Source organism: Salmo salar, chromosome ssa07 (genome assembly GCF_905237065.1).
Source record: "Salmo salar chromosome ssa07, Ssal_v3.1, whole genome shotgun sequence".
Taxonomy (NCBI): Eukaryota; Metazoa; Chordata; class Actinopteri; order Salmoniformes; family Salmonidae; genus Salmo; species Salmo salar.
In genome coordinates, this window is record NC_059448.1 from 55744842 (window position 1) to 55767574 (window position 22733).

Below are 22733 nucleotides of genomic sequence, written 5' to 3' on the forward strand. Positions count from 1 at the left end.
ATTGATTGGGGACTGGGCCTATATCTAGGAGTTGATTTGGAACTGGGCCTATATCTAGGAGTTGATTTGGAACTGGGCCTATATCTAGGAATTGATTTGGAACTAGGCCTATATCGAGTTGATTTGGGACTGGGCCTATATTTTGGAGAAGTTTGTCCTAAAATAATGGCTGAATTGGGATGTCCGTGCTAGTCTGTGTGTGGTGTGGTGTGTGTGGTCTGTGTGTGTGAGCTGTGGTTTAGCGGCAAGCATTAAATCCAGAGGTGCTGACCACAGTGGCTTTTCCTGTGATGAAGAACAGTGTGGACGGAGAAAGACCCAGTGTGTATGTGTGTGTGTGTGTGTGTGTGTGTGTGTGTGTGTGTGTGTGTGTGTGTGTGTTAGAGAGAGTGAGTGAGGTCACGCAAGAACAGCACAATCACTTATTTTCACCCCTTTTACTGATCACATACCATCACATGTCCTCACTAAGGGACTGGGTAATACTGGTGATGTCTTATCACATACCATCACATGTCCTCACTAAGGGACTGGGTAATACTGATGATGTCTTATCACATACCATCACATGTCCTCACTAAGGGACTGGGTAATACTGATGATGTCTTATCACATACCATCACATGTCCTCACTAAGGGACTGGGTAATACTGATGATGTCTTATCACATACCATCACATGTCCTCACTAAGGGACTGGGTAATATTGATGATGTCTTATCACATACCATCACATGTCCTCACTAAGGGACTGGGTAATACTGATGATGTCTTATCACATACCATCACATGTCCTCACTAAGGGACTGGGTAATACTGATGATGTCTTATCACATACCATCACGTGTCGTCACTAAGGGACTGGGTAATACTGATGATGTCTTATCACATACCATCACATGTCCTCACTAAGGGACTGGGTAATATTGATGGTGTCTTATCACATACCATCACATGTCCTCACTAAGGGACTGGGTAATACTGATGATGTCTTATCACATACCATCACATGTCCTCACTAAGGGACTGGGTAATATTGATGATGTCTTATCACATACCATCACATGTCCTCACTAAGGGACTGGGTAATACTGATGATGTCTTATCACATACCATCACATGTCCTCACTAAGGGACTGGGTAATACTGATGATGTCTTATCACATACCATCACATGTCCTCACTAAAGGACTGGGTAATACTGACGATGTCTTATCACATACCATCACATGTCCTCACTAAGGGACTGGGTAATATTGATGATGTCTTATCACATACCATCACATGTCGTCACTAAGGGACTGGGTAATACTGATGATGTCTTATCACATACCATCACATGTCCTCACTAAGGGACTGGGTAATATTGATGATGTCTTATCACATACCATCACATGTCCTCACTAAGGGACTGGGTAATACTGATGATGTCTTATCACATACCATCACATGTCCTCACTAAGGGACTGGGTAATACTGATGATGTCTTATCACATACCATCACATGTCCTCACTAAGGGACTGGGTAATACTGATGATGTCTTATCACATACCATCACATGTCCTCACTAAGGGACTGGGTAATACTGATGATGTCTTATCACATACCATCACATGTCCTCACTAAGGGACTGTGTAATATTGATGATGTCTTATCACATACCATTTACATTCACATTTACATACCATCACATGTCCTCAATAAGGGACTGGGTAATATTGATGTCTTATCACATACCATCACATGTCCTCACTAAGGGACTGGGTAATATTGATGTCTTATCATGTACCACCAAATGTCCTCACTAAGGGACTGGGTAATATTGATGTCTTATCACATACCACCACATGTCCTCACTAAGGGACTGGGTAATATTGATGTCTTATCACATACCATCACATGTCCTCACTAAGGGACTGGGTAATACTGATGATGTCTTATCACATACCATCACATGTCCTCACTAAGGGACTGGGTAATATTGATGATGTCTTATCACATACCATCACATGTCCTCACTAAGGGACTGGGTAATACTGATGATGTCTTATCACATACCATCACATGTCCTCACTAAGGGACTGGGTAATATTGATGTCTTATCACATACCATTACATGTCCTCACTAAGGGACTGGGTAATATTGATGATGTCTTATCACATACCATCACATGTCCTCACTAAGGGACTGTGTAATATTGATGATGTCTTATCATGTATCACCAAATGTTAGTCCTATAAAAGGCTAGTCAGTAGACTACATGATGTTAGTCCTATAAAAGGCTAGTCAGTAGTCTACATTACATTAGTCCTATAAAAGGCTAGTCAGTAAGCTACATGATGTTAGTCCTATAAAAGGCTAGTCAGTAAGTTACATGTTAGTCCTATAAAAGGCTAGTCAGTAGGCTACATTATATTAGTCCTATAAAAGGCTAGTCAGTAGGCTACATTATATTAGTCCTATAAAAGGATAGTCAGTAGGCTACATTATATTAGCCCTATAAAAGGCTAGTCAGTAGACTACATGATGTTAGTCCTATAAAAGGCTAGTCTGTAGTCTACATTATATTAGTCCTATAAAAGGCTAGTCAGTAGGCTACATTATATTAGTCCTATAAAAGGATAGTCAGTAGGCTACATTATATTAGTCCTATAAAAGGCTAGTCAGTAGTCTACATTACATTAGTCCTATAAAAGGCTAGTCAGTAAGCTACATGATGTTAGTCCTATAAAAGGATAGTCAGTAGGCTACATTATATTAGCCCTATAAAAGGCTAGTCAGTAGACTACATGATGTTAGTCCTATAAAAGGCTAGTCTGTAGTCTACATTATATTAGTCCTATAAAAGGCTAGTCAGTAGGCTACATTATATTAGTCCTATAAAAGGATAGTCAGTAGGCTACATTATATTAGTCCTATAAAAGGCTAGTCAGTAGTCTACATTACATTAGTCCTATAAAAGGCTAGTCAGTAAGCTACATGATGTTAGTCCTATAAAAGGCTAGTCAGTAAGCTACATGTGTAGTCCTATAAAAGGCTAGTCAGTAGTCTACATTATATTAGTCCTATAAAAGGCTAGTCAGTAGGCTACATTATATTAGTCCTATAAAAGGCTAGTCTGTAGTCTACATTATATTAGTCCTATAAAAGGCTAGTCAGTAGTCTACATTATATTAGCCCTATAAAAGGCTAGTCAGTAGTCTACATTATATTAGTCCTATAAAAGGCTAATCGAGAGTCTGTAGCTACATTATATTAGTCCTATAAAAGGCTAGTCAGTAGGCTACATTATATTAGTCCTATAAAAGGCTAGTCAGTAGGCTACATTATATTAGTCCTATGAAAGGCTAGTCAGTAGGCTACATTATATTAGTCCTATAAAAGGATAGTCAGTAGGCTACATTATATTAGCCCTATAAAAGGCTAGTCAGTAGACTACATGATGTTAGTCCTATAAAAGGCTAGTCTGTAGTCTACATTATATTAGTCCTATAAAAGGCTAGTCAGTAGGCTACATTATATTAGTCCTATAAAAGGATAGTCAGTAGGCTACATTATATTAGTCCTATAAAAGGCTAGTCAGTAGGCTACATGATGTTAGTCCTATAAAAGGCTAGTCAGTAAGCTACATGATGTTAGTCCTATAAAAGGCTAGTCAGTAGTCTACATGTTAGTCCTATAAAAGGCTAGTCAGTAGTCTACATGATGTTAGTCCTATAAAAGGCTAGTCAGTAGTCTACATTATATTAGTCCTATAAAAGGCTAGTCAGTAGGCTACATTATATTAGTCCTATAAAAGGCTAGTCAGTAGGCTACATTATGTTAGTCCTATAAAAGGCTAGTCAGTAGGCCACATTATATTAGTCCTATAAAAGGCTAGTCAGTAGTCTACATTATATTAGTCCTATAAAAGGCTAGTCAGTAAGCTACATGATGTTAGTCCTATAAAAGGCTAGTCAGTAGGCTACATGATGTTAGTACTATAAAAGGCTAGTCAGTAGTCTACATTATATTAGTCCTATAAAAGGCTAGTCAGTAAGTTACATGTTAGTCCTATAAAAGGCTAGTCAGTAGGCTACATTATATTAGTCCTACAAAAGGCTAGTCAGTAGTCTACATTATATTAGCCCTATAAAAGGCTAGTCAGTAGGCTACATGATGTTAGTCCTATAAAAGGCTAGTCAGTAGGCTACATTATATTAGTCCTATAAAAGGCTAGTCAGTAGGCTACATTATATTAGTCCTATAAAAGGCTAGTCAGTAGTCTACATGTTAGCCCTATAAAAGGCTAGTCAGTAGGCTACATGATGTTAGTCCTATAAAAGGCTAGTCAGTAGGCTACATGATGTTAGTCCTATAAAAGGCTAGTCAGTAGGCTACATTATGTTAGTCCTATGAAAGGCTAGTCAGTAGTCTACATTATATTAGCCCTATAAAAGGCTAGTCAGTAGTCTACATTATATTAGTCCTATAAAAGGCTAGTCTGTAGTCTACATTATATTAGTCCTATAAAAGGCTAGTCAGTAGGCTACATTATATTAGTCCTATAAAAGGCTAGTCAGTAGGCTACATTATATTAGTCCTATGAAAGGCTAGTCAGTAGGCTACATTATATTAGTCCTATAAAAGGCTAGTCAGTAGTCTACATTATATTAGTCCTATAAAAGGATAGTCAGTAGGCTACATTATATTAGTCCTATAAAAGGCTAGTCAGTAAGCTACATGATGTTAGTCTTATAAAAGGCTAGTCAGTAGGCTACATTATATTAGTCCTATAAAAGGATAGTCAGTAGCCTACATTATATTAGTCCTATAAAAGGCTAGTCAGTAGGCTACATTACATTAGTCCTATAAAAGGCTAGTCAGTAGGCTACATTATATTAGTCCTATAAAAGGCTAGTCAGTAGGCTACATTATATTAGTCCTATAAAAGGCTACTCAGTAGGCTACATTACATTAGCCCTATAAAAGGCTAGTCAGTAGGCTACATATTAGTCCTATAAAAGGCTAGTCAGTAGGCTACATGATGTTAGTCCTATAAAAGGCTAGTCAGTAGTCTACATTATATTAGTCCTATAAAAGGCTAGTCAGTAAGTTACATGTTAGTCCTATAAAAGGCTAGTCAGTAGGCTACATTATATTAGTCCTACAAAAGGCTAGTCAGTAGTCTACATTATATTAGCCCTATAAAAGGCTAGTCAGTAGTCTACATGATGTTAGTCCTATAAAAGGCTAGTCAGTAGGCTACATGATGTTAGTCCTATAAAAGGCTAGTCAGTAGGCCACATTATGTTAGTCCTATGAAAGGCTAGTCAGTAGTCTACATTATATTAGTCCTATAAAAGGCTAGTCTGTAGTCTACATTATATTAGTCCTATAAAAGGCTAGTCAGTAGTCTACATTATATTAGTCCTATAAAAGGCTAGTCAGTAGGCTACATTATATTAGTCCTATAAAAGGCTCGTCAGTAGGCTACATTATATTAGTCCTATAAAAGGCTAGTCAGTAGTCTACATTATATTAGTCCTATAAAAGGCTAGTCAGTAAGCTACATGATGTTAGTCCTATAAAAGGCTAGTCAGTAGTCTACATATTAGTCCTATAAAAGGCTAGTCAGTAGGCTACATGATGTTAGTCCTATAAAAGGCTAGTCAGTAGTCTACATTATATTAGTCCTATAAAAGGCTAGTCAGTAGGCTACATTACATTAGTCCTATAAAAGGCTAGTCAGTAGGCTACATTATATTAGTCCTATAAAAGGCTAGTCAGTAGGCTACATTATATTAGTCCTATAAAAGGCTACTCAGTAGGCTACATTACATTAGCCCTATAAAAGGCTAGTCAGTAGGCTACATATTAGTCCTATAAAAGGCTAGTCAGTAGGCTACATGATGTTAGTCCTATAAAAGGCTAGTCAGTAGGCCACATTATGTTAGTCCTATGAAAGGCTAGTCAGTAGTCTACATTATATTAGTCCTATAAAAGGCTAGTCAGTAGCCTACATTATATTAGTCCTATAAAAGGCTAGTCAGTAGGCTACATTATATTAGTCCTATAAAAGGCTAGTCAGTAGGCTACATTATATTAGTCCTATAAAAGGCTAGTCAGTAGGCTACATTATATTAGTCCTATAAAAGGCTAGTCAGTAGTCTACATTATATTAGTCCTATAAAAGGATAGTCAGTAGGCTACATTATATTAGTCCTATAAAAGGCTAGTCAGTAGGCTACATGATGTTAGTCCTATAAAAGGCTAGTCAGTAGGCTATATTATATTAGTCCTATAAAAGGCTAGTCAGTAGGCTACATGATGTTAGTCCTATAAAAGGCTAGTCAGTAAGCTACATGATGTTAGTCCTATAAAAGGCTAGTCAGTAGTCTACATATTAGTCCTATGAAAGGCTAGTCAGTAGGCTACATTATATTAGTCCTATAAAAGGCTAGTCAGTAGGCTACATTATATTAGTCCTATAAAAGGCTAGTCAGTAGGCTACATGATGTTAGTCCTATAAAAGGCTAGTCAGTAAGCTACATGATGTTAGTCCTATAAAAGGCTAGTCAGTAGTCTACATATTAGTCCTATGAAAGGCTAGTCAGTAGGCTACATTATATTAGTCCTATAAAAGGCTAGTCAGTAAGCTACATGATGTTAGTCCTATAAAAGGCTAGTCAGTAAGTTTACATGTAGTATGCTGTCTGAGTGTAATGCTCTTACAGCAGAACATGTCATTGATCATTGTAACTGTTTAATGTACTGTGCTCTTTTTTAATGTGTTTACGCTGACTACTTCCTGCTGACCTCTTGCCAGGTCCCCTTAGGTCTTTTCCTGGTTCTAACAAGGTCAGATGTTAGAGGTCAGAGGGCGATCAGGGTGCTTACAGCTGCAAATCAAATTTGCACCGTCAGTCTCACCAGTAAGAGATGCTGTTTGCCCCAAATGGCACCCCATTCCCTATGGGCCCTAGTCAAGGGAAGTGCAGTGTAAAGGAAACAGAGTGCCATTTGGGTAGCCATGATCCTATTAAAATGTTATTGATGTTGGAAAAGGCTGAGTCATGGCTGTGGTTCAATGAAATGTTTCTCATTCATTTCTCTTCTATCCCTGAGGAGTAATTATAGAAGGCTATACAGCATCCTTGTTAGGGGTGCACCTGGCTGGGTCCTGTTCAGTAGACACCAAACGGAAGAGAACAGAGTAAAACGGTAAGGAACTACCTAGATATGTCCGCAAAAAAATTGCAATTTTCGATTTCCGCTGCATTTGGTTTTGAAACGATTTGCTAAGGTGTGCCCTAATTAACAGAATGTTTTTTTTGGTGTGAGTAGTGATGAATTAATAGTGTCCTGTACTTTGTTGTAGCTACAAAGATGCATGCGTGTAATATCTAACTATAACCCACGTCTTGAATGTATTGATTGGATGTGCCCTGTAGTATGTCATCAAGTGCTGATAGTTGAGTTAGTTGATGTAAACAGTGTGAACACCTACAGTCACATAGTGCCCTGACTGACTAGCACTACAGTCATCTTGCTCTGCGACAAACATCTGAGAGAAACAGAAGGGATCGAGAAAGAGAGAATATTGTATAAATAGTGACAGAGCAAAGGGAAGGAGAAGAGAAAGATAGGACACCCTATTACATTTACATTACATTTAAGTCATTTAGCAGACGCTCTTATCCAGAGCGACTTACAAATTGGTGCATTCACCTTATGATATCCAGTGGAACAACCACTTTACAATAGTGCATCTAAATCTTTTAAGGGGGGGGGGGGGTTAGAAGGATTACTTTATCCTATCCTAGGTATTCCTTAAAGAGGTGGGGTTTCAGGTGTCTCCGGAAGGTGGTGATTGACTCCGCTGTCCTGGCGTCTTGAGGGAGCTTGTTCCACCATTGGGGTGCCAGAGCAGCGAACAGTTTTGACTGGGCTGAGCGGGAACTGTGCTTCCTCAGAGGTAGGGGGGCCAGCAGGCCAGAGGTGGATGAACGCAGTGCCCTTGTTTGGATGTACGGCCTGATCAGAGCCTGAAGGTATCCCTACGTAGTGCACTACTTTTGATAGAGCTCTGGTCAAAAGCAGTGCACTACATCGGTTATAGGGTGTCACTTGGGAAGCTCGCATTCTGAAGGCTCTTTGGGGAGATGTGCCAGAGAGAAATGGCTGACTGGTTGACACAAAGCTCTCTGTAAACCTTACTGTCATCCATCTACTTTGTTAAATGAAGACTATCTGTCTGGATAGGTTGAGGCAACTGTCTAGCAGGGCCAGACAATGTTTATTCATTCAAATTAAATCCATTTGATATATCACCTCCCTTTAAGGATATTAGACATTAGAGGGATGTTAGGTTATTTGGCTGAGGAGTTTCAGATGAGGCATCTTTTTGTGCGTGTGTGTGTGTGTGTGTGTGTGTGTGTGTGTGTGTGTGTGTGTGTGTGTGTGTGTGTGTGTGTGTGTGTGTGTGTGTGTGTGTGTGTGTGTGTGTGTGTGTGTGTGTGTGTGTGTGTGTGTAAACCAGTGGTTGATAAGGCCTTATACTTAGGGAGCATAAACCAGTGGTTTATAAGGCCTTATACTTAGGGAGCATAAACCAGTGGTTGATAAGGCCTTATACTTAGGGAGCATAAACCAGTGGTTGATAAGGCCTTATACTTAGGGAGCATAAACCAGTGGTTTATAAGGCCTTATGCTTAGGGAGCATAAACCAGTGGTTTATAAGGCCTTATGCTTAGGGAGCATAAACCAGTGGTTGATAAGGCCTTATACTTAGGGAGCATAAACCAGTGGTTGATAAGGCCTTATACTTAGGGAGCATAAACCAGTGGTTTATAAGGCCTTATGCTTAGGGAGCATAAACCAGTGGTTTATAAGGCCTTATGCTTAGGGAGCATAAACCAGTGGTTGATAAGGCCTTATACTTAGGGAGCATAAACCAGTGGTTTATAAGGCCTTATACTTAGGGAGCATAAACCAGTGGTTGATAAGGCCTTATACTTAGGGAGCATAAACCAGTGGTTTATAAGGCCTTATACTTAGGGAGCATAAACCAGTGGTTTATAAGGCCTTATGCTTCACATTTCTCTCTACATTTCCTCCAAAGAAACACTCAACATTCTCCCTAGATAAACCTAGAATTTAGGCTGACAAGAAACCAAGAAAGTCTCGTCACTGCACACCAATGCTAACCAACGCAAACCAATGCTAACCAACGCAAACCAATGCTAACCAAAATGGCCTTTCAACAGTGAGATTTGTTTGTTTGTCTAACCTACCGCAGCAGGCGTGAAAAGAAATGCCTGAGCGGGTCAGCTGAAACCGGAAGCAAAACATTTTCAGGCTTCACCTGTTCTCTGCTTTTCCCCTGAAAAACGTATGCTTGTGGTTTCTGACTACCCACTGAGGGTGTACCAACGCTAACCAAAATAACATTTCAACAGTCAGAGTTCTTCATTCCCTCTTCTCCATAACTAAAGTGAATATAAACACCCCTTTGAGGGTGTTGATGTGGAACCAACCACAAGCATCCGTTTTCCATCCAGTCCCAGAGAGATGGTCCGTACCATGATGCTGTGAGGGGGGTGGCATGGCACCGTACTTGCACCCTGAACAACAGATATGATGTTCTTTAGGGATGGATCATTATATAACACAGTGAAGTGTTGGAGGCGCATGTACATTGTGTGTTTTGGTCATGTCTATGGAGGGAGCACACACACACACACACACACACACACACACACACACACACACACACACACACACACACACACACACACACACACACACACACACACACACACACACACACACACACACACACACACACACACACACACACACACACACACAGCATGACAGCTTTGACGAACACTGACACTGTCTCCATGTTCTCGGGAAGAACAGAAAGGTTCCCTAGCAACAGCTGGCCTGACGAAAACTGGGGAAGGGTGAAAACATTACCTGCTATACGCACTACGATAAAGCCTCAATTTTGAGTTTTGGGGGCATAAATCAGTGTGCAGGCAGGTATGCTGTTTGCTTTACATTTGCCATGGCAACAAGGTCACCATAACCATTTTGACTCTGGGTCTGATGGAGCAGCACGGAGCAGGATGGAGCAGCACGGAGCGAATGAAGCAGGAAGGAGCAGCACGGAGCTGTGTGCCAAAGTGGTTGCAATGATGTCATTAAGACATCTTTTGGTAAACAGTCTATTTAGCAACCAGAAAAAGACATCTCTATCTGGTTGTAATCTGACCAGATAACAAACTAAATATGACATCTTTCCCTGGTTGTAACAGAGACCAGTTGGCTATAATCTGCATGACATCATTAGACATTCTCAATCAGAAAAACAGATTACAAACAGAAAAAATTGTCATGTTCTTCATTTTGCCCAATGGGATAGCATGGTGCAGTGCTACAGTGGGATAGCATGGTGCAGTGCTACAGTGGGATAGCATGGTGCAGTGCTACAGTGGGATAGCATGGTGCAGTGCTACAGTGGGATAGCATGGTGCAGTGCTACAGTGGGATAGCATGGTGCAGTGCTACAGTGGGATAGCATGGTGCAGTGCTACAGTGGGATAGCATGGTGCAGTGCTACAGTGGGATAGCATGGTGCAGTGCTACAGTGGGATAGCATGGTGCAGTGCTACAGTGGGATAGCATGGTGCAGTGCTACAGTGGGATAGCATGGTGCAGTGCTACAGTGGGATAGCATGGTGCAGTGCTACAGTGGGATAGCATGGTGCAGTGCTACAGTGGGATAGCATGGCGCAGTGCTACAGTGGGATAGCATGGTGCAGTGCTACAGTGGGATAGCATGGTGCAGTGCTACAGTGGGATAGCATGGCGCAGTGCTACAGTGGGATAGCATGGCGCAGTGCTACAGTGGGATAGCATGGCGCAGTGCTACAGTGGGATAGCATGGCGCAGTGCTACAGTGGGATAGCATGGTGCAGTGCTACAGTGGGATAGCATGGTGCAGTGCTACAGTGGGATAGCATGGCGCAGTGCTACAGTGGGATAGCATGGTGCAGTGCTACAGTGGGAGGCAGGCCTGTAGCAATCTCTGGAGTTTTTAAAGAGACCGGTATTACTCCTAAAACCTGTTGCACCATTTACTTCAGAACATCAGAGGTCATTGTACCACGTCCACAGGACAGTGGGAAGGGTCAAAATACACATTTCCTTTGCAAAACGGACAATAAACGGGCAATCTGCTGGATCACTACACCCATTTTTTGACTTTTGAATGAATGATATACAGTACCAGTCAAAAGTTTGGACACACCTACTCATTTATTTTCTACATTGTAGAATAATAGTGAAGACACCAAGAGTGTGCAAAGCTGTCATCAAGGCAAAGGGTGGCTACTTTAAATAATCTAAAAAATAAAATATATTTTGATTTGTTTAACACTTGTTTGGTTATTACATGTGTTACTTAATAGTTTTGGTGTCTTCACTATTATTATACAATGTAGAAAAATGTAAAACCCTTGAATGATAATGTGTGTCCATTGATTGTTGAAGGATATAAATGTACAAATGCCTCATGAGCATAGTTCAACTGTCTTACACCATCAGAACCACAAAAATAAGCTTTTGGGTTCTGATGTATAGCCAGAAGACAAGGTTAAAACTATCATTTCTGATGTATAGCCAGAAGACAAGGTTAAAACTATCATTTCTGATGTATAGCCAGAAGACAAGGTTAAAACTATCATTTCTGATGTATAGCCAGAAGACAAGGTTAAAACTATCATTTCTGATGTATAGCCAGAAGACATGGTTAAAACTATCATTTTGATCTCATGGATGGTCAGTCCTTGAATCCATAGCTCTGTCTATGAATTTGAGAGTGGTTCCATTTCTCCAGCCCCATCCCTCAGCATTCTTACCTAAACAGTGGTGGGGTGTCCTCTTAGTGTTTGAACTGCAGATTACCCCTTTAAGGAAGCAAGCGATGCAGCCTGTCATCACATCGCGAGACTGGCAATGGTCCCAAATGGCACCCTATTCCCAATATAGTGCACTACTTTTGACCAATTAATAGGGAATAGGGTGCCATTTGGGATGTAACCCTGCAATGACTTTGTAATGACGTGCTGCAATGGTTACTCTGACCCAGGGGTGATCCAAATTACAGGGCTCATCTGCTGCAGGGCTCATCTGCTGCAGGGCTCATCTGCGAAAGAGACCGTGGTCTCAGCATGACTCCCTGCTTAAATAAAGGTTCATTAAAAATAAATCCGTACTGCCATTCCATTGTCAACAGAGCTAGCAGAGCACCGCAATTCCACCCTTTCTCCATTCATGACCTCCAAAACCAATTAATGTTCAGCCTGCAAACAACGGCTAGCAACAACAACAACACAAACAGGGGAGTGTTCATTGGCAGTCGGCATGGACCGGATCCTCCTCGGCTACGCTGCAACTGTTGCTGGCCAGACAAAGCTACTTAATCTTTGGGGTGGATAATATTTCAAACGAGTGGTCGTGGGCTAGGAGCTATTAGGACACCGATATTTCCTGTCTGTCTTTTTGGTGCACGTGATTGGTCTATTAATAGGACGCCGCCCAGGTTAATCTGCTGAGTCATTGGCCCCTCACTGGCACCTCCTGTGGAGAAGCTAGCCCCAGGTAACCCTGAAAGAGGGGGGGACCAGAGCCCAGCCAACAGGCCCCAGCCATACAGTCACAATGATCTATTGGCAGAGAAGCTGGAGCACCGATGAAACTGTGTGGAGATCGTCTCCAAAATGGCAGATATACTTTTGATAGATTAAGCTGTGTACAACCTGATGAACCTGATTCTGAAATGTAATGTGGTTGATAATAAGGAAATAGTATCACGTACCTATTTTTATTGAGATTACATTTGGCTGAAGAGAAAGAGAGAATACAACCAGCCTGTACCAGCCGTCTCCGGTGAATCGGCAATCTTTGTGAAAAGCCTGCGGCTCTCCTGGCAGGATGAGAGCTTCTTAGACAGTCTTCAACAGAGATGAATGGAGGCTGTGTCGGCTCTGTGGCTGGGAGGCTGACAGGCTGACAGGTTAAAAACATGACACTCACTACAGAAGCTTTAGGTCTAATTCACTTCACTTGACGTTCTGTGAAAGTTCTGCTGATCTCACGCTCAGGTGGACGGTCACTCCAAAGCAGCGCACAGTTACTCGGGCTACCGAGTACGATATAATACGTTTGTATATGACCGAGTACATTTCTATACAAGGAAAAAGATGTATTAAAAGTATATTCTAATATAAGAATTCAAAACTCTAAGGAGAAATAGATACGACAGGTTCAACATCAGAATCTGCATCAGGCAACGCAAAAAGGAACAGCAAGAGAATTGCTCCAGTACTGTGACAGTATACTGAGAACAATAACCTCCTGCACATTAGTGTCTGAAATAACAGTCACAGTCCACAACCAGTATCTAGGGGTTACGACTCTGCCTCTACAGGGAACAAGCACACAGGTAACTCTGCTACAGGGACACCACTACAGCCACAGTGTACCTGTAGTTCCAATATTTCTACAGTGTCCATCTAGAACACAATAGACCTTCAAATAACAGCACAGTCACTGTCCACAACCAGTGTCTAGGGGTTACGACTCTATAGGGAACAAGCACACAGGTCACTTGGCTACAGTACAGAGGGTACTACTCAAAGCAACAGCTAGCCTACAACTAGCTGGGTGTAGAAGAGCCCGCGGCAGGGCAGGCTCCTCATCAGACTGGAGGGGAAGGGTGAGGGGTCCAACACCGCCTCAACTACCACACCCACCTGGCAGCGAGAGGGGCGACAGCTCGTTGTAGCCCCCGAAAGAAGCGTTGCGGATGAGCTTGCGTCCGTCGGGGTGTGGGGGCCGCGGCGAGCTGGTCGTGCCGCACGTTGAGAAGCGGCGACGGCACAGCGCTCCCTCCTCCTTCATCATGGGGCCGGCGAGAGCCCGGGGGGGCCTGAGGAGGGCCTGCTGGGGATCAGCGGGGGCCAAGCAGGGCGAAGCCGCTGACCGCGAAATGCTCAGATCTGATCGCCCGCAGCCAGGCACACACACAGGACACAGCAAGCACAGCAACTCAGTCTCAAGGCACTCAAAGCAGTGCAGCACAATTTATCGCTTTCTCCCTCCCTCTCTCTTGTTCCCACCCTCTCTTTCTCCCTCTCTCTCTCTCTCCTGTCTGTGTGTGTGTGTGTGTGTGTGTGTGTGTGAGAGAGTGAGTGCAAGGGGAGGAAGCTCTGAGTACTACGCTGACGAATCAGCAGAGTCCCTCCCCCTGCTACTCCATGCACCAGCAGTGTACAGAAGAGTTGCATCTTATCTAGCGTACTCCATGCAACAGCCTGCTACCCCTCTTTCTCTTTCCTTCTTTCAATGAATAGCTCTACTTTTCTCACTGCCAACCAGTCTCCCTCCTCCTGTCTCCCTCCTCCCTCCTCCTGTCCTCTCTTTCCCTCTTGTTTTTTGTAAGTCTTTCATTTTCTCCTCTCTGTACACTGTGTATTTCTCTGTGTGGCATCTCCTCATTTTTACATTTACATTGTAATAATTTAGCAGACGCTCTTATCCACAGCAACTTACAGAAGCAATTAAGGCTAAGTGTCTTGCTCAAGGGCCCATTGTCACATTTTTTCACCTGGTCGGCTCGTGGATTCGAACCAGCGACCTTTCGGTTACTGGCCCAAAGCTCTTACCCGCTAGGCTACCTGCTGCTCTGTCGCGGTATCTCCTCTCACGGTATCTCTCCTAAATCTCTTTCCCTTCTCCTTGAACAACACAGCTCAGATGAATATCACCCCTCTCTTCCTGCTCACTGTCTTTCTCACAGTGTGTGAGTGTGTGTCATAATCCTGCACGTCTGACTGGCCACTCCAGCTACAGCACTCAGACACCTGCTACCACATACTAAACACACACACTAGACACTAACACACGCACACACTAATGTAATACAGCCAGTCTCTATTGACCCTGCCTGTGAGGACGGAATGAAGTCTCTCTTGGACAAACTCTCTGCATGCCCTATCGTATTCCACAGACGCAAAGACCAAACTGGCCAGTTGACTTCCCCAATGCTTGTCTGGCCAATCAATTCCTTTGAGCCCCTCAGGTAGAACACCAAGCCTGTTACTGAGCCCCTCAGGTAGAACACCAAGCCTGTTACTGAGCCCCTCAGGTAGAATACCAAGCCTGTTACTGAGCCCCTCAGGTAGAACACCAAGCCTGTTACTGAGCCCCTCAGGTAGAACACCAAGCCTGTTACTGAGCCCCTCAGGTAGAACACCAAGCCTGTTACTGAGCCCCTCAGGTAGAACACCAAGCCTGTTACTGAGCCCCTCAGGTAGAACACCAAGCCTGTTACTGAGCCCCTCAGGTAGAACACCAAGCCTGTTACTGAGCCCCTCAGGTAGAACACCAAGCCTGTTACTGAGCCCCTCAGGTAGAACACCAAGCCTGTTACTGAGCCCCTCAGGTAGAACACCAAGCCTGTTACTGAGCCCCTCAGGTAGAACACCAAGCCTGTTACTGAGCCCCTCAGGTAGAACACCAAGCCTGTTACTGAGCCCCTCAGGTAGAACACCAAGCCTGTTACTGAGCCCCTCAGGTAGAACACCAAGCCTGTTACTGAGCCCCTCAGGTAGAACACCAAGCCTGTTACTGAGCCCCTCAGGTAGAACACCAAGCCTGTTACTGAGCCCCTCAGGTAGAACACCAAGCCTGTTACTGAGCCCCTCAGGTAGAATACCAAGCCTGTTACTGAGCCCCTCAGGTAGAACACCAAGCCTGTTACTGAGCCCCTCAGGAAGAATACCAAGCCTGTTACTGAGCCCCTCAGGTAGAACACCAAGCCTGTTACTGAGCCCCTCAGGTAGAACACCAAGCCTGTTACTGAGCCCCTCAGGTAGAATACCAAGCCTGTTACTGAGCCCCACAGGTAGAATACCAAGCCTGTTACTGAGCCCCTCAGGTAGAACACCAAGCCTGTTACTGAGCCCCTCAGGTAGAATACCAAGCCTGTTACTGAGCCCCTCAGGTAGAACACCAAGCCTGTTACTGAGCCCCTCAGGTAGAATACCAAGCCTGTTACTGAGCCCCTCAGATAGAACACCAAGCCTGTTACTGAGCCCCTCAGGTAGAATACCAAGCCTGTTACTGAGCCCCTCAGATAGAACACCAAGCCTGTTACTGAGCCCCTCAGGTAGAATACCAAGCCTGTTACTGAGCCCCTCAGGTAGAACACCAAGCCTGTTACTGAGCCCCTCAGGTAGAACACCAAGCCTGTTACTGAGCCCCTCAGGTAGAACACCAAGCCTGTTACTGAGCTCCTCAGGTAGAATACCAAGCCTGTTACTGAGCCCCTCAGGTAGAATACCAAGCCTGTTACTGTAAAATCCTGAGCCATAAGTGGCCATTATTTACTTCCCTATTTTTCTCATGTGTAGCTCCGTGCACTGCAATCAAGGCCGTTTATATTTCAGGACCACAGCCCATTCTGCCTGTCAAAAACATTGTATGTTGAAGGATCAAAAAGCCATTTTCTGACCTGTAGTTTACCATTTGTGGCTTGCTATAGGTCAGTCCACTAGCAACCAGCATGACATGAGTAGCATTTGGAGAGAACTAAATGGATAACAGACCAAGGTCACACAACAGAAATGGCTATGGGACAGTTGATCAATATTTCCCCCGCTCTAGATATTGATCTCTGGGACTGCAATCTCAAGGGGACAGTTCAGACGCTCAGCTAGGAGAAAACTGTCACCATGACTGGCATCAGGAACAGGTTAAGAAGATTGAGCTGCCCCAGTCACCCTGACAACGCTGTAAGAACATTTTGTCCATAAGAAAGGTTTGTTGCAGGTCCAGAACAAAAGGGTACAAGAGAAGTAGGTGCATTGAGAAAAGAGTCTCAAAGAGCACCAATGGTTATCTCTGTGAAAACCAATAGGCCCCACCTGGTCCTTATCGTCGAAATAGAATCTCCAGAGCATTGCTGTTTTCCATCCACAAGATTCCTGGCATCCTCCCATCCCATTCAACTGACCCTTCCCTCCTAATGTTTCCTTGTTTGTTCTGTCAACAGCCTCTGGCCAATTAAGGCGTGTTATCTATATTTTCAGAATGGAAGGCATCATTCCATCCCTGTCTGTTTAGAGACGAGGCGAACAACCGCGTTGATAACAGCTCCCGAGTTCTGTGAGCGAGCGGTGATGTCACAGCGTTGCTCGGCGACACATGGAAGGAAAAAAGTGTGTCCCCAAATGTTACCTTATTTCTGACATAGTGCACTACTTCTGACCAGACTCCTATAGGCCCAGATCAACAGTAGTGCACTTTACAGGGAATAGGGAGCCATTTGGGAGACAAACACAGATCCCTGAGCAAACAGGCTAATTAACACAGGTAATTAAGACGTTCTGGAGAATGTATAATTCTAAATCCTAGGCCTAATTAACCCTGCTCCCTCAAAGGAAAGTTCAGCTGGTGCAAATTAATAAATGCCATTTTTAAGAAACGAATCAAACAACAGAGTGAAGAAACTTCACAAAGATGTTGGGCCAACAATGTGACAAACAGTTGAGGTATTTTGCTTAACCCCCTGGGTTAGGTTCGGTCGCCAACCTCCATTAGGGTAAAAGCAGTAGTCTAAGCATCAGAAGGCCAGAAGTGGACCCGGAAGCATCAGGCATGTCGCTGTCATGTCAGGAAATAGTGCGTGAGGGTATTTAGGGAGTACCCACATTAGGTCAGTGTTTGCAGACAAATATTGGGTCAGCCAAACAAAGTCAACAGGCATTCTGCATGTTTAAAAAAATATATATATTTCACCTTTATTTAACCAGGTAGGCAAGTTGAGAACAAGTTCTCATTTACAACTGCGACCTGGCCAAGATAAAGCAAAGCATTTCGACACATACAACAACACAGAGTTACACATGGAATAAACAAACACAGTAGAAAAATAAGTCTATATACAATATGAGCAAATGAGGTGAGATAAGGAAGGCAATAAATAGGCCATGGTGGCGAAGTAAATACAATATAGCAAGTAAAACACTGGAATGGTAGATTTGTAGTGGATGAATGTGCAAAGTAGAAATACTGGGGTGCAAAGGAGCAAAATAAATAAATAAATACATAAATAAATACAGTGGGGGAAGCGGTAGTTGTTTGGGCTAAATTAAAGATGGGCTATGTACAGGTGCAGTAATCTGTGAGCTGCTCTGACAGCTGGTGCTTAAAGCTAGTGAGGGAGATAAGTGTTTCCAGTTTCAGAGATTTTTGTAGTTCGTTCCAGTCATTGGCAGCAGAGAACTGGAAGGAGAGTTGGCCAAAGGAGGAATTGGCTTTGGGGGTGACCAGTGAGATATACGTGCTGGAGCGCATGCTACGGGTGGGTGCTGCTATGGTGACCAGCGAGCTGAGATAAGGGGGAACTTTACCTAGCAGGGTCTTGTAGATGACCTGGAGCCAGTGGGTTTGGCGACGAGTATGAAGCGAGGGCCAGCCAACGAGAGCGTACAGGTCGCAGTGGTGGGTAGTATATGGGGCTTTGGTGACAAAACGGATGGCACTGTGATAGACTGCATCCAATTTATTGAGTAGGGTATTGGAGGCTATTTTGTAAATGACATCGCCGAAGTCGAGGATCGGTAGGATGGTCAGTTTTACGAGGGTATGTTTGGCAGCATGAGTGAAGGACGCTTTGTTGCGAAATAGGAAGCCAAATCTATATTTAACTTTGGATTGGAGATGTTTGATGTGAGTCTGGAAGGAGAGTTTACAGTCTAGCCAGACACCTAGGTGTTTGTAGTTGTCCACATATTCTAAGTCAGAACCGTCCAGAGTAGTGATGCTGGACGGGTGGGCAGGTGTGGGCAGCGATCGGTTGAAGAGCATGCATTTAGTTTTACTTGTATTTAAGAGCAGTTGGAGGCCACGGAAGGAGAGTTGTATGGCATTGAAACTCATCTGGAGGGTTGTTAACACAGTGTCCAAAGAAGGGCCAGAAGTATACAGAATGGTGTCGTCTGCGTAGAGGTGGATCAGAGAATCACCAGCAGCAAGAGAAACATCATTGATATATACAGAGAAAAGAGTCGGCCCAAGAATTGAACCCTGTGGCACCCCCATAGAGACTGCCAGAGGCCCGGACAACAGGCCCTCCGATTTGACACACTGAACTCTATCAGAGAAGTAGTTGGTGAACCAGGCGAGGCAATCATTTGAGAAACCAAGGCTGTTGAGTCTGCCGATGAGGATGTGGTGATTGACGGAGTCGAAAGCCTTGGCCAGGTCAATGAGTACGGCTGCACAGTATTGTTTCTTATCGATGGCGGTTAAGATATCGTTTAGGACCTTGAGCGTGGCTGAGGTGCACCCATGACCAGCTCTGAAACCAGATTGCATAGCGGAGAAGGTATGGTGGGATTCAAAATGGTCGGTAATCTGTTTGTTAACTTGGCTTTCGAAGACCTTAGAAAGGCAGGGTAGGATAGATTGAGGTCTGTAGCAGTTTGGGTCAAGAGTGTCCCCCCTTTAAAGAGGGGGATGACCACAGCTGCTTTCCAATCTTTGGGAATCTCAGACAACACGAAAGAGAGGTTGAACAGGCCAGTAATAGGGGTTGCAACAATTTCGGCAGATAATTTTAGAAACAAAGGGTTCAGATTGTCTAGCCCGGCTGATTTGTAGGGGTCCAGATTTTGCAGCTCTTTCAGAACATCAGCTGACTGGATTTGGGAGAAGGAGAAATGGGGAAGGCTTGGGCGAGTTGCTGTAGGGGGTGCAGTGCTGTTGACCGGGGTAGGGGTAGCCAGGTGGAAAGCATGGCCAGCCGTAGAAAAATGCTTATTGAAATTCTCAACTATAGTGACATGTCGTCAAATCTATTCAGATATGTTCCTGGAATGAACCATGGCAAGTTGAACAAAGGGGCTTACGGCTCTTTCTCTCAAAGCAACCTTAGCCCCCACAACTTTGGTCCCTCTCTAGACTATGAATCCTGTCACCACAAGCCTCTCTGAATACAACCTCTACGGCCCAGTTCACTTGATGTAGTCACTATGCAGAAAAGTCAAAGGTCAAATAGAGGGTGCTTATATTTTTCCTGTTTCACACATGTACAAGTGTGCAACCTGTGTAGTGTGAAAAAGAAATGTATATATCCCATTCCCCCTGAGACATCCTTGGAGAGTAGGGTCACGGACAGGGATCAGCCATTACTGCCGGCGACCATGGAGCAATTAGGGTTAAAGTGCTCTGTTCCAATACCTGCATCATCTAGACTGCATCCCAAATGGCACCCCATTCCCTAGAAAAGTGCACTACGTTTGACCAGAGCCCCATGTGCCCTGGTCAAAAGTTGTACACTATATAGGTAGGGTTCTAATAGGGTTCCATTAGGGCCGTAGCCCTGGAGTGTATCAGGGCCGGGATCATACCAGTATCACTATACTCCTTAGTATCGTGGCAAGGAAACAAAACACCGAGAGGATTTAACTTCTTTAGGAAAACAGCCCTACTGTTGGAAACAAACATTATGTTGTCATCTAGAATCACATGTATTTATTTTCCAAGCCATAGGACACAATATGTTACATACAGCAGGTCTGTTTTATTGCGATACAACATAGTCTCTCATGACAGACTATAAATCGAGTAGTAGGCTAGAACACGTAAGATTTGGGTCTGGGATCCGAGATGACCAGTAACACAACACTGGTGTTAGTATTCCTAGAGGGTCTGGGGGGTCTCTGTACAGAGAGTCACACTGAGATACAGCCACTCCAGTGAATGCCAGACCCAGTGAAGTACCCAAAAGACAGACAATGCCAATCATTATTGGTGTATTCATCATCAATACGTCTTATACGCAAAGAAACCTCATAAACTTTTACAGATGCACCATCGAGAGCATCCTGTCAGGCTGTTTCACCGCCTGGTACGGCAACTGTACCGCCCGCAACCGCAGTATAAAGTAGTCTATGATATACCTTACTGTATCCTTCTACAGTATATAGTAGTCTATGATGTACCCTACTGTATCCTTCTACAGTATATAGTAGTCTATGATGTACCCTACTGTATCCTTCTACAGTATATAATAGTCTATGATGTACCCTACTGTATCCTTCTACAGTATATAGTAGTCTATGATGTACCCTACTGTATCCTTCTACAGTATATAATAGTATATGATGTACCTTACTGTATCCTTCTACAATATATAGTAGTCTATGATGTACCCTACTATATCCTTCTACAGTATATAGTAGTCTATGATGTACCATACTATATCCTTCTACAGTATATAGTAGTCTATGATGTACGTTACTGTATCCTTCCCTTACAGTATATAGTAGTCTATGCTGACCAAAATAAGCGAGACCAAAATAAGGATCCTAATGCTGCATCTCCACTGCCAAAGTTGCATCTCTCTGTTTGCTCCTAATGCAGCATCTCTCTGCTCCTAATGCTGCATCTCTCTGCATGGGAGAGACCAAAATAAGGATCTCAATGCTGCATCTCCACTGCCAAAGTTGCATCTCTCTGTTAGCTCCTAGTGCTGCATCTCTCTGTTAGCTCCTAATGCTGCATCTCTCTGTTAGCTCCTAATGCTGCATCTCTCTGTTAGCTCCTAATGCTGCATCTCTCTGTTAGCTCCTAGTGCTGCATCTCTCTGTTAGCTCCTAGTGCTGCATCTCTCTGTTAGCTCCTAGTGCTGCATCTCTCTGTTAGCTCCTAGTGCTGCATCTCTCTGTTAGCTCCTAGTGCTGCATCTCTCTGTTAGCTCCTAATGCTGCATCTCTCTGTTAGCTCCTAGTGCTGCATCTCTCTGTTAGCTCCTAATGCTGCATCTCTCTGTTAGCTCCTAGTGCTGCATCTCTCTGTTAGCTCCTAATGCTGCATCTCTCTGTTAGCTCCTAGTGCTGCATCTCTCTGTTAGCTCCTAATGCTGCATCTCTCTGTTAGCTCCTAATGCTGCATCTCTCTGTTAGCTCCTAATGCTGCATCTCTCTGTTAGCTCCTAGTGCTGCATCTCTCTGTTAGCTCCTAATGCTGCATCTCTCTGTTAGCTCCTAATGCTGCATCTCTCTGTTAGCTCCTAATGCTGCATCTCTCTGTTAGCTCCTAGTGCTGCATCTCTCTGTTAGCTCCTAATGCTGCATCTCTCTGTTAGCTCCTAATGCTACATCTCTCTGTTAGCTCCTAATGCTACATCTCTCTGTTAGCATCTAATGCTACATCTCTCTGTTAGCTCCTAGTGCTACATCTCTCTGTTAGCGCCTAATGTTACATCTCCCTGCTAGCTCCTAATGTTGAATCTCTCTGTTAGCGTCTAATGCTACATCTCTCTGTTAGCTCCTAGTGCTACATCTCTCTGTTAGCGCCTAATGTTACATCTCCCTGGTAGCTCCTTAATGTTGAATCTCTCTGTTAGCGCCTAATGTTACATCTCCCTGCTAGCTCCTAATGCTACATCTCTCTGTTAGCTCCTAATGCTACATCTCTCTGTTAGCTCCTAATGCTACATCTCTCTGTTAGCGTCTAATGCTACATCTCTCTGTTAGCTCCTAGTGCTACATCTCTCTGTTAGCACCTAATGTTACATCTCCCTGCTAGCTCCTAGTGCTACAGCTCTCTGTTAGCGCCTAATGTTACATCTCCCTGCTAGCTCCTAGTGCTACATCTCTCTGTTAGCGCC

The 22733-nt window shown here is 43.6% G+C and overlaps 1 protein-coding gene across 7 annotated transcripts in view; it reads right to left on the reverse strand.

Moving 5' to 3' along the window:
• Positions 1 to 22733, reverse strand: part of LOC106609678 (oxysterol-binding protein-related protein 8) — a 164427-nt gene that overhangs the window by 55746 nt on the left and 85948 nt on the right. For 2 of the 7 annotated variants that reach the window (XM_045722319.1, XM_045722318.1), the window contains exon 1: positions 13807 to 14073. The exons of the other annotated variants lie outside the window; for them this stretch is intronic. In XM_045722319.1, the coding sequence (XP_045578275.1) occupies positions 13807 to 13957 (151 nt within the window). In that variant the 5' untranslated portion in view covers positions 13958 to 14073. Of the gene's footprint in view, positions 1 to 13806; positions 14074 to 22733 lie in introns of those variants that run through there. 7 annotated transcript variants of the gene reach the window in all.